Genomic DNA, 16573 nt, shown 5'->3' on the forward strand with positions numbered 1-16573 from the left:
TTCAATAAACATGGTTTATTTCACATGACTATCAAACACAAAGACAGAAAATTTGTAACACATATGTGATATACAGGTTTATATGTGCCGTTGTTACATGTAATACCTTTGTTACTCATCCACTGCTTTTTCCATCTATTTTTAAACAAAGCTGAACAGGGTACTTTATATTCATTTTAAATACATTTTCTAAATAAAGCTTAACATGTTTTGAACACTCACACCTTTATGTTTAGGTAATACTCTAGCATTTCGATCTCCTATTTTACTAGTGGAGGTGGAATCAAAGATTAATCTCAAGCCTTTTACCCTGAACTTTTACATAAGACCTGTAGTGAGCAGGAGCCTGCTGTAGAAGGTCAGTAATGGTGTAGTTAAATTGATTCACTACAGATCTGACAATATCCAGAATGTAATTAATGGCACCATTTATAGTCTCAATGTCTACAGCTATGTTTGCATACTTGGTGATTGTTTTCATCAAGTTTATGTATTTGTCATAGAAAGCATTCATGTAGACAGCAATGGCATCAAGGACATCGGACTTCAGGGTGTTGTCAACAAAGTCCTGAGCTTTGTCAACAAAGAATTTCAGGGTGTCACCCAGGTTCTCCAGAACCATGTCTACACTCTCAAAGTGTTTAAAAAGATCCACAACAGAATTAGACACCGTCTTTATCCTGTCCCTAATCTGGTCTATTATTTTGGCTCCAGCCATGACATCACCAATGTGCATTGTGACGTGAATTTTACTGATCATGTCAAACACAGCATTGAAAGCGTATTCAACATTAACAGCCACCATGTGGATTGCCTTTTGTACCATAGTAGTAATGCTAACAGTCATCTTATTGACCACCTCAATAAGAGAGATCATTTCTTCAGAGCCAGGCAGTTTGACCTGGGTCTCCCTCAGCACCTTGATGGCAGCATCTAGGAAGACTTGAACAGTCTTCTGGTACTGAACAACAGTGTTTCTAAAGAGGATAGACACCTGGCTCAGATGTGGGCTATGGTTCTTTGCAATATTGTGGGCCTCCTCAATATAGTCAATAATAATAATCTTCAGCTGAGCAGCATATCTGAAGAGCTGGTATTTCTCAGCAAAGCTAGACAAGCATGAGGTGACAGCAGGAAGCCTTTCCTGTAGTCCGCTAAGCATGATGTCAGGGGCATCCATGTTGAAGAACAACTTCAGATTTATTTTATCAGCATCCTTGGCAGAAGCTCTCATGGTAAAGATATCAACATCCTTCCCAGGATCAGACTGTTAAAAAAACATTTTAAAAAAGGATAAAATGAGATGTAAAACTCTTGATCATTTTAAGTTTGCAAATGCAATAGCAATATGAGATTTTATATGAGATATTCTTACAGCATAACGGCCATAAAGCCTTGCATTCATCTGAGATGGGACCCTGCCATGGAGCTGAAGACCCAGGAAGCCAGTAGAGGGGATAGAAATTGTAGCACTGATTCCATCTTTGCGGGCAGCATAACGCAAGTTAACATCTGTGAAGGAAGGGCTGGTGATATCCACATTCAGGGTGGCACGGGAGTCACTGTAGAGACACAGGAATTTGTCACTTTAGTAAAGAAGGCAATTTAACCCATAAAAACACAACTATTTTACAGGGAATACATGAATATACATGATATATTGTCTGTTCTTGGAATATAAGTAAATATGTATGTGTGTGTGACCTGTAACTAGTCAAATTACAACAAATCCCCCAAAATAATATGTAATGCTTGTTTAAAGTGTTACCTCAAAGTATGGGAAAAAACATGTTGAATGTCCATGGTCAGATCAGCATGGGTGAAAACCCCTGTCCCAGTCAGGCTTACTCCAGCTTGTTCACAGTTAATGGTAATGGCAGCTGTTGAAGCACATTGACCTTAGTTAACATGTATTATTGTGCTTTTTATTTAACATATAAAAGTGTTTTATTCAAAGAAAAAATAACTTACAGTCCAGGTCATAATTCAAGAAGTAGAGAGCAGAGGTCGCAGAGGACTTATAGGTGACTTTGAAGACAGGGGCATTGCCCTCCACTTCTGCTACCAGGTTTGTGGTGTACAGTTGGCTGACAAACTTGGTATTGATAGAGATCTTCTGCTTGGCAGCTGTCACTTCAGCAACAGTTTTCTCATAGAAGGTGAGATCACCCAGATCGCTTGGCTGAGACATATCAATCTCAATATTAGCAGTCAAGGATGTTGGTGCAAGATCAATGGTAGCCTGGGCCACATGCTTCCCCTTGGTGTTGAAATTGAACAGGTTTGCTTCGTTGTTGCCAGTATACTTCAGCACTGCATATACACGGCTCATGGAGGCTTCAACAGCAAGATTCTCATTTATATCCATGCTGATGACTTTGGTGGTGGCATGGTTAAGTTTGGCATCAGCAATGATCTTGGAGGTGGAGCGTAGACCGTCATTATTCAGGTACAGATTAACCTCATTATCCAGGATTCCCAAAACTAGATAGTCTTCAAGCACTGTGCCATCCATGTTTGCCTTAGTGGATGACTCCATGGAAACATCCTCAAAGGTTCCCTCCAACTTCACACTGTGGTCTGCCTCCGCCTTTCCAATAGCATTGATAACAGGGATGTTGAAATCACCCCTCATTCTCATGGTGGAGATAGCATTTGCTTTGGTTTTGGTGTCTGCAACCAGATTTTGGTTTGCTTCCAGGTTGAGTATGGGCAGGGCAATCTTTGCAACAGTAGTCACAGAGACGGCAGTTTCAAAAGTTTCAGTGCTTGTACTGACTGTGCTGTCATGAGTGCCTTCAATGTGACTATTTTCCAGGGACAGGGAATTGGCCAATTTGATTCCTCTCTTGGTGGTCAGACTGGTGGTACCATCAAGTTTGGCTTTAAGGCCCTCAAATACAGAGGTGGTGGTAGCTCCCATACGGAATACAAGATCATCCTCAGCATACAGTCCAGCATTGACATTTAGATTAATGATAGCAGACTTGAAAGACAGTTCTGTGATCAGGTTACCCATAGGGGGAATGTTGATCAGACCCATTATATCAACAAGGGGGGCAGCTTGGTTTTTTTGGTAAACAATCTTAGCATCCACATCAACAGTTTGTTCAGTGGTAGTCAAAATGTTTTTCAGCCCAGTTTGGTCATACAAATCAAGTTCACTAATGGCCGGGGTATGGAAGTCAACAAATGGAATATCAATCTCAGGAATGCTGATGGGCCTGGTCAGGAAATCAAGGTTTGCAGCTCCTTCTACAGCAGTAATGATGGCAGCCTCTCTCTCATTGTTCTCTACAGTGAAGTTCAAGAACAGTTTGTGCTGATTGAGACGGGCCAGAGCTACAGTGTTCATATGTTGTATGTCGGGCCTGAAGGTTGCAGAGTAATCATTCTGCAGATCCATTTTGGCAGTAAAAGCATCATTGAAATTGAACTTGGTGTTTCCCTTATTCTGAAAGCTGAACACAACCTCAGTGGGACAAACAGCAATATTGATTGTATTGTAGAGGACTCCATTAACAATACCAATTAAATCTGTGCTATGGGTTGCCCTCAACTCGAGCTTCATGTCTTGAAGGTTGGCATTTATCGATCCCACTAGAAGGCTGTTTTTGATGGCAGGACCTTCTGCTTCAGAGCGAACATCAAACTTAAAATAGCTGAAGATGACAAAGTCAGAACTCAAGGTCTGTTTCATCTTCAGAAGGAATGTATCAGTGTCGCTAATGAAAGTAAACTTGACTGTACTCGGATTGACCATGACTTGCAGATCACTCTTGTGGGTGCTGTCATGAGAGTTGAAGGTGGTAGTGCCCTGATTTCCAACAGTTATTGTAATAGTAGTACCTTCCTGGCGGGCCATTACTTTTTGAGTCACAGATGTCTCACCAGTGAGGGCAATGGCGGGGAGGTTGAGCGCATGTTTATAGGAAGTGTCAATTGTGGTAGATAAACCACCCTGGGTAGCTAAGAAAGCTTCATTTAAAAGCTCAGCATTGTAAGCTGCTGTGGTGGCCTTTACTATGGTCTTGGCTGAGACCTGGGCTGAAAAGTCATACAATGTCACAGATACATGGTGGTCCACTGCAAGGAAAGCATGGGTGAATTTAAAGGTTTCAGCAGCAATCACACGACCCCCCGTGGGAACAGCAATGCGAGCAGTGGAATCCAGGTTGAAGTTAAGGCTTTCAAAGCTGAGAGATGTCCCTTGAGAAGTCAGAAAAGCTGTCAGCTGTGAAGTATCATCCACATCAAGAGAACGCTGGACCTCAGCAGCATTCCTAATAGTGTAGATGGGGGAGTTGACTTTTATCTCAAAACTCAGTTTACCAAATCCTGGAATCCTGATCTCACTAGGAATGACTGGCATATTAAATGTTGGGAGTTGGAGAGTCTTAACGAGTTTCTCTGCTGGAAAAGGAGGCAGAGTGGGGAAAGAGAACTCACGTACAGTAATCTCAGGAAGTGAAAACTCAGGCAGGGCAGGAAGGTAGGTCATAGTCAGGTCCCCAAATGAAGCACCAATCTCAAACAGTTTCACCTCAATGTTGAGAATTAAATCAATTAAGTCAATGATTCTCTGTTTAATGTCATCAGTTGAGATGGTACTGGCTTGCACTGTATGGAAGCCTAAGATGGTGAACTCAGGGATGTCCAGCTGTGTTGGGATTTCAAACTGTTGAAGCTTATCAATGCTGATCCTCATGGGAGGCACAACAAGATCAGTGAGGAGGATGGTGAATGATGGTGTGTTCAACTCAGTTTTTTTCAGCCCAGTAATGAGCCCGTCAATGATCTGCTGAATCTCACTGATGATCTTTTGCTCTGGTGTGACCCTCTTTATCATCTCAACTATATTGGTAAATATATCAGTGATGATGATTATGAACTTAGTATAGGACTTGCTTACCAACTGCAGATAAGAGGTCATTTCAGCGCTCAAATCCAGTTTTGTAATTTCCTGCTTTATATTTTCAACCAATCCCTTTAGATTATTAAACATGACATTGTCAATAATATCCTTCACAGTTTTCATAATTTCTGCAATTTTGATTTCTCTCAGTTGTTCCAAAGATCCCCTAACAGAGGAAAAGACAAAGTTGGCAAAATCTCTTGTTGCCTCAAGTTTCTGGGGGATTTCAAGAGACCTGATGAGTTCATTCACATTAGCGACCATTTGATTGGTATAATCCAAAAAGTCATTGTAATCAAATGAATTCAGTTTCTGTTCAATAATGCCAAGATATACATTCAGCTGTGTAATTATTTCCCTAATCTCAGTTGCTTTCATGTAGTTGATAGCACCCTGGAAGGCTTTCGTGAATTTGGTGGGGATGTCTGTGTCCTTCACTAATTTGGCTACAGCCCTGATGGTTTCCTCAATTCGGAATTGCTTGATGAGCTCTACAACTTTTTCCAGGATGGTTTGAACCTTCTTGTCAACCTCAAACTGTACAATCAACATTCTCATCTTGGCATCAAATATGTTGATTCTACCAACAATGTCAAAATCCTGCACCAGTTCCCTAACATAATCTGTCATCTCACTGAAAATCTCTGTGGGAATATGACTCATTATTTCCTCGATGTGAGCTTTGACATTGATGGATGAAATGTACCTTTTCAGCTCTGCAGCAAATTTCTGCATGTCAAAGTTTTCAATTATTTGTTTCAAACCACTCATTATTGTCTGTAGTTTAGCTCTGATTTCATACTTTGCATCAATATCATACAGGAATGCAATGCTGCTGCCCTTCAGCTTTTCCAGGTCAATCTGCCCTATCATCTCCCTTATGGTATCAATCACAGACAGAACCCTAGACTTGATACCATACTCCTCATTTATGACATTCAGCTGCTGCTGGATATTCTGAATTAAGGTCTCAGGGAGGTTGCCGCTAACAAAAATGTCCTTCATCATACCAGCAAAGTGTTGGATGTAAACAGTCAGATCAGCCAGCAGTTTCTCAACAGAAACCTTCAGATTCCTCAAAGAGGCCTCTACATCATCTATGGAGATGACATACTTTTGGCTAAAATCATTTAAGTGCTGTTTCAGCTGGATGAGTTTGCCTTCTATATTCAATTGAGCAACAAAGTCGCCTACATATTGAGGAAGAGCCTCAAGCTTAGCCCTTATCTCTGCATTGTTAATGTAATTGTGCAGTGCCTCTGCAAACTGTACAACACAAACCTTGATGCTTTCTAAAACAACGGAAAGATCTTCAATTAGAGGGAACTGAATTATATGACTACTTGTACTCTTGTCATATTTGAGAAAGCCAGAGATGGTGAATTCTTGGTTCTCTCTCGAGTCTTTGTTGACAATGTTTGTGAGGATGGTGCCAGAAATTTCCATTCCAGTTCTTTCAGCAGTGTTGTAAACACTCATGTCTTGACTGAAGATGTGCTTATTCATTTTAGACTTCATTCTAAAATTGGTCTTCTGCTCTTGGAGTGACAGAACAGTATCCCAGTTGTTGTCAATCACTGTCTCAAGGGAAAAACCATTATCAAACTGCTGGGTCACAGATGCCCTGCATTCATGTGAGCTAGCAAGAGCCAGGGGTTGTGCTTTGAGGAGGAACTTGCCATAGAGCTGGGCACTGTGCTTTCCATACATGGTCACGTCTCCATCAGCATTGAAGATGGCATCAAGGTTGAAATCAAAGGGAACAATGCTGCAACGGATGGTGTGGTCAAAGCGCATTGGCTGTGAGTTGAAGCGGGCATCATTGGTGATCCTGGCAGCAAGACCAATAATTTCAAGCTCAGTGTTGTGGTTCATATGCGTTCCAAAGAGTTTTCCAGTGGTGCTGCACTTTGTGTTGGCAGTCATATCAGCATAGTTAACCTGATAGGTGTGCTTGATCTCTTCCTCCTCATAAGTGGCTTTCATGCTTCCAGTCAGGTCCATCTTGTAAAGCTCTGCCTGCAGCTGAGCCTCATTCATGAAATTGGCAGCCAGAAGTTTCAGGTTATTATTAACATTTGCAGAAGCAGTGTAGGGTTTCAGGTCGATGGTGATATCATGAGTGTAAGAAGCATATTCATTAACGGTGGCTTCAGCCTTTGAGTTGAAGTCAAGGCTAGAGAGAGTAATGATCAGAGCGTTGGCATTATCAACCTTGATGTCACGCATTGCAACCTTGTTGGTAATGGATAGAGTAGCTCTTGAAGCATCAAGCCCAGCACTGAAGGTGTTTTCCAGGGACAGGGGGCTCTGGAGGGTGGTTGTTCCTCTTGTGGTCAAACCATCCTTGTTCATTCTCAGAGTTATCTTGTGAGTACCCTCATTCTCAAGGAGCTTCACAGTGGCATCACTGTTTACAGCCAGACCATTGACATCAAGAGAGGCAGTCAGCAGAGAGTAAACACGGTTTTCAGAATGGTCTGCATTTGTCTCCATTCTCAGGACAACTTCGCTAGCACCAGCAGAGGCTTCAGCCTGGTTGTGGATCTTCATACCAAGAGCAAGGGCATTAGCATCACATTTCAGTGAGAGCTTGCTGTCTTTGAAGGAAAGGTCAACAACATGGGTCAAGGTGTCTTCAAAGGCATTGGTGTTGAACACAACTGAGAATTCGCCATTGACAAGGGTTGCTGCAATTGTGTTCTGGGCCTTAACAATTGTAGAGTCAAACTGAACAGAAGAATCGATCTTTGCTTCTGGCCTGAATGGGAGGATGGTAAATGACTGGGTTGAAATGGTCTTGCCATAGAGGGGTCCAGCGTTGAACATTCCCTCAAAGTTGCTGTCGGCAGAGATTTCTTCAGTGTTGACTCCAGCCATACTAGTGTGCTCCAGTGCAATATTGAGACCAAAAGGGCTTGTGGCTTCAATTTTGCTGCTTGATCTCAAATTGATTTTGTCAGTGATGGTTGCATCTTCAACAATACTAATACTGGCTTCAATAAATTTATGGGCCAAAGAGCTTTTCAAGTGGGCCTTGATGGATTCAGTGGTGGCCAACATTCCAGAGCCTAAATAAAACACACAAGAAGAAAAGATAACTGATCATTGCAACGATAGTGGGATTATATTACAATAGTAATAGTACATCCTTATAACTGTTAGTTAAAGACAATAATGTGACAATTTCTAAATTCATGAATGATATTTACTATGAAATACCTTCAATCTTAACTGAGAGGATGTCAAGTGGGGAGGTTCCTTTCACATTAAACTTAGCTGAGTAGCTAGGTATTTCCGCAACATCTTTGCCGGCAGCCATTGAGGCCTCCATGTCGTATAGGTTGCTTTTCATCAATGTTGAAACCTCAGCTTTGCCAAAAAGAGGAACAGACAGAGTAAGGCTCTCAGGGACAAAAAGCTCTGGGATTGGAATCTCTATGGACATGATCTCCAGTCCAAACTGGGGTAGAGACACATAAGGTGTGGTCAAAGCGGGTGGGAAGTTGAGCTCTTCTGTTGACTTTCCTCCAAGAGGGAGAGGGATAGTAATGGTGAATCGCTCATTGTTGAAGTAGTAGACAGCCTTTGCTTCACTGTTAAAAAGACAGAAGTCAAATGCATAAATGTTTTGGGAATAAAATCAGATCATTTAAACAATTGCCATGAACTTGTGTACACTTACGCATTCAGGAACAGTGTCTCTGGCAGGGAAATCTCAGGCATATCAGGTACTCTGAAGTTCTGAATGTAAGGGATATCAGCACCATACCTGTCCATGTAGTTGTTTGCCGCCTAAGAAACATTCAATCCTTGTTTTATGCTTGCTTCACATTTTGACCATGAAAATCAGATTAATTATTAAATAAAAGATTTATACCTCCACAAACTCCTTAAAGATGTGACGGACTTTCATGTCAGTCTGCCCCACCGGTGCATCAAGAAGTTGGTTGCCGTACTTCTTAAACATAACAGCATTTGGCAAGATGGTTGTCTCAGCATTCACATCAGACTTGAACTGAACCTCAACCTTGAGGCCATCTGCAACAATAGAGAACAATGAAATCATAAGACATGTGGAAATATCCTTTAAAAACCCAGGTTAAGAGTTAGGGGGAAACTTACTCTAAACAAAATTGATTTTGGCATTTTCTCCCAGGTAAAATGGCAGGTTTGCAACCAAAATGTATTTTGGTTTGATGGCTGCAGTCTGTGTAGGCTCTAACAGATGTAATCAAAATCTTAATTCTGTCTTGCTGATTGCTCTAAAACCAAGTTGCCTTTATATGATCAACAATGTCATGTGATTTTTTTTTTACCACAGAGTTATATAGTGCTACCTTTGGGTCCCAAATTGTCTAACAACATTTAGGATCAGCATTATCACCAGCTACTGTGACTCAGGTTTAGGAATTTAAAAAAATATGCACCTATCTAAGAAGTAAGTAACTATTAAATGAATTGTTAAGTAATATTCTGAAAATTGAGTAACTGGAAAATTACATTACCATATTTCATTGCAATTTTCTGCTCAGATGTGGCATCCATGACCTTGATTTCACTCTTAAGCTGCAATTCCAATTCTTCTTCACGCTTCAGGTTAGCTGTGACAGTGGCATCAGTGTTGATTGAGGGGACCAGAAGTTGGACTTGCAGCATACCTTCCCTCATGGCCTTCAGACTGAAAGATTTACCAGTGAGTCAGCATAATCTCAATCATAAGGGTGACATTTATATTATTTGGTCAGGATACATGGTTAATTTCTTACTTGGCACGGCCAACCAGGGAGAGCTGAGGGATGTTCTTGTTAATAAGGTCAAGAGAGATGGAGTGAGTTCCTTTGCCCTTGGTGTTCCCATCAACAACGCCCAGTCTGAATCCAGCCTCCACATCATAGTCAGGGATCTGGAAGTCGGCTGTGATGACATTCTTCCTTCTGTTATATTTCATGATTGCTCTGGCTTCTGTGGGTTCTGCACCTATTGTTGACCAACCAGTGCAGTAATATTACTTAACTCCATTAAACCTCTCTAGATTGAGCCAGTGATGAGGTTGAAAGATTTTTAAATATTGTACATTACCTTCAGCCCTCAGAACAAACTTCACAGAGTCAACCTTCTGCCTGCCTTCTTCTCCTTCCCTGAGGAGCTCATAGGCAACAGTGGCTGTGTACTCAGCGACTTCACCAGTAGGGTGGAGCTCCACAGCAAATCTATTAAGAGTTAATAAAGAGCCAGATTTCTTAGTAAGATAGTTTGAGACACAATCATTTGCTGATGGTTCAGAGTCTTACTCACTTGCTGTCTCCGGTGAAGGGGAAGTAGGGGGCTGTCTCTTGAGAGAAAGCATCAGTGTACTTCAGAGCAGTGCAGTATTTCATTCCAGCGAAGAAGGGAGTGCACTCACTAACGTCAACCTCATCCTTCAGCATAGGGGGAATGGTCCGCACCTCTGATCCAGTCACTGCCACCAGGGTATTTCTATGTATGAAAGTTTAAAGGATAGAAACTTTACTTTAGCTAAAAGTTGCCTTGAAACCAGAAGTGCATAGTGAATTGTACATTATCTTCTTAGTGCCTGTTGAACCCTTACTTTCTGTGTTTCTGACAGGTCTTGGAATTTAAGTGATAGCAGTCAAGAAGTCCTGCTTAGGCTTACGTCATTTTGATGAGCTTGGTAGAGCTCTTTGGAGCAGGGATGGTCAGCTTGACTTGGTCACGTTCCATGGAGATCTTGGCACTGAGCCCACTCTCATGGAAAATGTTGGTGTGTATCTCTAATCCAGAATTGACATATTCAGGGATGTGGGAGCCAACCTGAGTTGCAAACTCAATGCCAGCAGAGGGCATGAAGGCAACTTCGCTCTGTATGGAGACATAAGAGGAAAGTCAGTTGTGATTATTCTATGTGATGTTAAAATTGTATTTGACAGTAAACTTATATGTATATGTGTGTGTGTGTATATATATATATATATATATATATATATATATATATATATATATATATATATATATATATATATATGTATGTATATGTATATGTATATATATATAAAGATAATTTTAAAGACAATTACCATGTCACGAGCAATCTTAAGTCCACCCTTGATACCAGGGGTGAATGTACCAGACAATGCAATCCTCAGAGGCACACCAGTGACAGTAGGCAGAAAGAATTCATTATCCATGAAGATGTAGTGGGCAAAGATCGTATTGTCAGCCTTAGTCATCAGTTCCTTCATTAGCTTTGACAGATAAAAACACATAAAACACAATTGAAATTTAAATGATAAGCATGGAAATAACAAATAAATAATTAATTCTGTTAGCTATATTTACTGAAAATAACTGCTTTAACTTACATCTGTAGGGAACATCTTGAACATGCTGTCAATCATCATAGCAGCAGAATAAGCCATCTCCTCCATTTCATTGGTCCTCAGATATCCAAGCTCATTTCCTAAGAGTCTCATATACACCATTGCCTCTGGAGACTGTGTGCTCTTCAGTTCTGTTACCAGTTTGTTGAGGTTGCGTCCGATTTCCCTCATAAGGTTCTGGGAAGCCTAAACAGAGGTGTGCACACTATTACAAAAGTATCCCCTTCATGTGTAAAAATTACACATGATGAGTACAGTTGTTTTCAGTCTGATTAACCAAACGGATTGCTCTGAGTACCTGTCTCTCCATCTTGTACTTCTTCATAGCTGGCAGCATGTTCTGCAGGATCTCATTGACTCTGAGTGGCATGTTGTCAGCAACAAAGTACATTGTCTTGAGGGCAGTGTCAGGGAAGAATCCATTCTCTCCAAACAGGGCATCAACAGTTGGTTCAAATCCTTTGCCCTCCATACCGACCTGTAAAGGTGACAAAAATTTCATAGTCACAACTGAACTTACTGAAAAACAACCTCAACCATGATTTGTATTAAAATAGCTCAAACTGTTTACCTCCATCATGTCAATGTCATAGCCAAATGCCTTAAGAGTCATTTCAAGCATGACTTCCTTGGGCAGGTAACTGGTACCCTCAAAGATCATGTTGCCCTCCATGGATCCGATCTTGTAGTTGCGAGAGAACTTGGTGGGGTCCATGATGGGACCAATCTCATTACCCTGCAGGGCATCACGAATCTTCTGCCTCAGTCTTTATGAAAGAAAGAAAAAATATCATAGTTATTCCAATGATAGTGGTCAAATTGGAAAATCTACTCACCAAGTATGTGAAAACACAAATTTAAACATTAATATAAATATAAACCTGCATCAACTCTTCACTTACTCTTGGGTCTCAGGCTCAGTTGAAGACAAGATGTTGGTAATGTGGGAGATCACAAAGCTCATGACTTGTTTATCCTGCTCAGTGGGCAAGGCATTGGTCAGCTGAGCCAGGTCACTTGCCTGGGGGTCCTTCATAAGTACCAGATATGCAGCAATACGCTTTTGCATGGGGCTAGCGCTGTCCAAGAGTACCTGCATGAGAACCTCTCTGCCCTGTGACCAAAAGAGATCAATAAAATGAGCCTACAGTAGATATAAATATTACAATAATCTGTCAAACCAATGAATTTGACTTGCCTCTTCAGGGACGGGAGTCAGCCTGTATACTTGGATGGCAGCCTGCTGCACAGCAAGGGAAGCTGCAGGTTGGTTCACACATTGGATCACTGCAGCTCTGAGTGCAGGACTAGCAGGCACAACAGCTGGGGCCATGTTTCCAATAACCTAGAATCAAAACAAACAAAAAAAATCATTCTCTTCATTGAGCAGAATGTAAATTCAGACATGCTTTTGGGGACATCCAGTGGTGGTCAGGTTTTGACTAAAGTTAGCATCTTTTATTCAATGTGAAAACCTTTCAAATGTTAATGTTTTTCCTGTCTTTTAATATAATTTATGGTACTCTCCATTTAGCATAATTTTCTACCTCATTAATTTTTTTCCTTTTTTGGCAGTGGCAGTGTTATTTCACAATGCCATTCTGTAGGTCTATGTTCAGTTTTTGTTTTTTTTAAATCAAAAATTGAAGAGAAAACCACAGAGGTTTTTGTAAATACATAACTAAAAAAATATGTAATTCAAATGCATCTGATAATCTACCAAATGATTTATTGCGCATGTATGCAGTAATTCCACAGATAATATTGTGACAATTTTTGTTTTTTTAGATACCTACCCTCAATGTCATAAAAGTGTTGTCTTTGTGACCAGAACAGTCACCCAACTGGGCTGCCATGAACTCAGCAACAGAGTAAATCTCAGGGATCAGTTTTCCTTCAGTTTTGTAAAACCTGTTATAGAGAAAATTGATAATGAAATTCCAAGCCTGAATATCTGATTTTAAAAACATCCGCTGAAACATCCAGCTAATCCTCTACCTTGATTAAAGTCTGGTTAACTTCACTCACCTCTTGACAACATTGCTCAGGGCATACATGATGGGCTTGCTGATCTTGTATTTGGCCATCTCAAGCATGTCATTGATCAGTAGGGCAGAGGGATTGGACACAAGTCCCATAGCAAAAACAGCGGCATCAACCTCAAGTGACGAGCTGTCAAAGGTCCTGAGGATCTGCATGATGGCACTGCTGCACTCAGGGGTTCCACACTGGGCCAGAACCTGGTAGGTCAGGACACGGGACACTGCAAGAGCCTCAGGAATAGCAGGGCTCAGGGTCTCAGTCTTCATTCCGCGGACCATGGTGACAAGCTTGTGGAAGAGGTGGGCCCTCCTCTCACCTTCGGTCTCAGGCAGAGTGGCCAGTTCTCTCAGGAGATCCAGACATGCAGCTTTATCCTGGACAACAGACTTGTCCTCGACAGCCTCCATATGAAGACCCAGAGCAATGTCACCTGTGATACACAAGCAGCATTGTAGAAGTGAGTTAAATTTATCTTTAGTGACAATTTCAACAATGAACCATAAATTAAAACAACACAAATTAAACCATGGACTTACTTCGGTCAAAGACTCTGTCGTTGTGAGGAGAAACCTGAACCAGGGTCAGTTCTTGCTTTCCAATGTTGGTAATACCATACTCTCCCCTGTAGGAAGAAAACACTTGGTTAAAAAGTAATGTAGAACACTTGGATAAGACACATCAAATATCAGTACACTTACATAATGGAGCATGGTACAGAGTGCAATGTAAGGTTGGACTTACTTGTGTGAGAAGGGAATGAGGATGTGGTTCTCTGTGCAGGATCCAGAGGTCATGTGTTTCTTCTCATTGTCAAACTTGTAGTTGCAGGTCTGGGAGCTTCTGACCAGCTGGGCAAGAGGGTAGTGCTGAAAGTAGACAAAAAATCAAGCTAAACTGCATGATTCTTATCCAATGATTTGAACAACAATGTGGATGCTAAGGATACTGTTGTGCTTTGGTTTTACACTGCACTGAAGATAGGTTACATGCCAGTCAAGTAGAACTAGTACTTTGATACAATTTTCATTGGATTTTGAGTCAGTGAATTTGCTCACATCAGTTCTAGCAGTATTGTCTATTAGGCAGAATGTCATGAAAATTTTAAACCAGATGCACCCACGTGTTGCTTGGATGTCTTACCATGCCAGAGATGAGCGCCAAGGGGCTGGTGTGATCTCTCATTGGGACAAATTTGTCACATGTGGACAGATCTCTGCTGAGACTGATGTCAGTTGCAATGTCCTCTCTAGCATTGATGGAGTAATGGGTTTTGCACATGCCGTGGATAGTGGGCTGAAATGGTGTGAACAGAAATATTGATATCATTTCAATACCATTGCATTCTTTTCATTGTGTTTGGGGAAGCAGTTCTCATATGAGGAAGAAGTGTTTGATTAAAAAATATGTAAGTCTACATTTGTAAGCATACAGTGATAAGTAAAAGACTTACCATGTTCTTGTTCTTGTCTTCTTCCAGCAGAGGCACAGCCAGGCCAGAGATGATACCCCTTTTGATGTTCAGGATGGTTGTTGTCTCACCGTCCTCAGGGTACAATTTCACATCATACACACCCTCAACTACAACCTTCAGAGGATATCTAAGAAAGTAGGGATTATTTTCCATAAAGTCATTTTGTAAATATGTTCCATTGCATAATACTGTATATACGCATGTTCATAAAACTGGATATGTCACTTAATGGGAAACTATACCTCTCCATTTCAGCAGCAAAGGCATCAGAGCCGGGTGCAGGACTGAACATAGGGTTGCCCTCTGTGTCTATGTTGACCACCTCACTCAGGCTACAGCCAGTGGTGCGGATGTTGAAACTACAAGCCTGGGGTACTTCAATTTCAACCTGTTTCAAAAGATGATTTTAGATTTTCCTTGCCACATATAGTGTAGGAAGAAAAACATAGATTATAATGTAGAATGGTGAAATTTAGCTGTCAAGAGAGTGGCATGTACTATACCTTGCAAGTGGCCTTAGGTCCATTCTTGAGATGTGAAGCACCATTGACGGCGTTCAAGGACTCAGCTTCGTACAAGTATTCATACTTGTGGTAGGCTTTGTACCTTTGGTTTACTAATAGAGAAGATAATGTTTTTTTTTAAAATTAGAGTTCTCTATACTACAAGAACGGTGAGACAATGCAATGCAGTCATGTAGTATTCATTTGCAAAATGTTGGGAAAAATACTATACTGTGTGTGCTGGCACCAAAGTTCAGTTTAAGTCTGGACTTTTAAAAACTATTGTTGATTGTCAATTTCTTTAACAGTTGCGGTTACTAACATTTACATTGCATACAGGTTGTGTAATATTAAAATATTGAACTTACGCAGGCAGGATACATGCTCCGTCTGTGCATCTGTAAAAGAAATAAAGAAAGTTAAATGCAAAACTTTGTTTCCTCCTGCAAGTAAATTATTTTACTCCAAAGAGAGTTCAGTGTTCACTTCAATTTGTTTGCTTTAATTATTATCATATTCATGGTATCCCTAATCAAAAGCAGCATGATGGTAATTAAAATATACTTACAAGCCAAGGCAAGAGTGATTAGGAGTATGAAAAGACAAAGCTTTGAGTCCCCCATGATGGGCTCGCTGAAACTCTCTCGTTGTGAGTACTCAGGTGAGACTGAGACCTTAACCTCTCCATAGGCTTTTTATAGCAAAGGTGTTCCATATGAAGGGGAGGTGGGTATTACATACAGTACTGTCTCAGCTCCAAAGTTCACTTCATATGTATGTGTGGAGGGACAAAGGCAACTAGTTCCATAAAGCCTTCCATGAATATGATTGCCAGGTATAAATAAGTTAATATTTGTGAACCCATTCAAGTAGCGTTCAGTGGAAGATAATTAGAAGTTACAAATAACCAGAAGTGCAATTCACATACTCCACATCACTACTGATGGGTATCATTCCAGAGTTTAAGTTATTAGATTGAGCATAGAGCAATCCTGATTTATAATAAATCTGAACAAATATGAAGAATCCTGTCTTTTTGTCACTGAGTTACTGATGATTTAATCACAGACTTTAACTGGTCTGAGTGGTTGCAATATCAAATTGTAATATGATACAAGGAATATCCTGTTTAAGCTTAGGTGACAAATGAATTTAGAATTGTTGAGTTTCAACAAATGTCTCATCATCGTGAATACAAAAGATGCCCTTGTATAAGTTTATGTCAAAACTGCATCTGCAAACTCTGAACACATAACAG

At 40.7% G+C, this 16573-nt stretch overlaps 1 protein-coding gene across 1 annotated transcript; it reads right to left on the minus strand.

The window, feature by feature from the left end:
- LOC122965364 (apolipoprotein B-100-like) lies at positions 1–15963 on the minus strand. The gene is made up of 28 exons (XM_044329378.1): positions 15884–15963; positions 15684–15713; positions 15316–15428; positions 15055–15200; positions 14792–14939; positions 14482–14634; positions 14083–14207; positions 13878–13963; positions 13327–13771; positions 13095–13209; positions 12497–12643; positions 12201–12412; positions 11870–12065; positions 11597–11776; positions 11281–11484; positions 10996–11163; positions 10575–10780; positions 10214–10396; positions 9998–10128; positions 9685–9895; positions 9424–9596; positions 8796–8956; positions 8601–8710; positions 8138–8511; positions 1972–7986; positions 1769–1880; positions 1376–1562; positions 1–1267 (listed from the first exon to the last, which is right to left on the minus strand). Exons 1-28 carry the CDS (start codon positions 15936–15938, stop codon positions 284–286), a joined length of 11370 nt encoding a protein of 3789 aa, XP_044185313.1. The 5' UTR covers positions 15939–15963; the 3' UTR covers positions 1–283.
- Between the last annotated feature and the right edge of the window lie 610 nt (positions 15964–16573).

This window comes from Thunnus albacares, chromosome 16 (assembly GCF_914725855.1).
Source record: "Thunnus albacares chromosome 16, fThuAlb1.1, whole genome shotgun sequence".
In the NCBI taxonomy this organism is placed as follows: Eukaryota; Metazoa; Chordata; class Actinopteri; order Scombriformes; family Scombridae; genus Thunnus; species Thunnus albacares.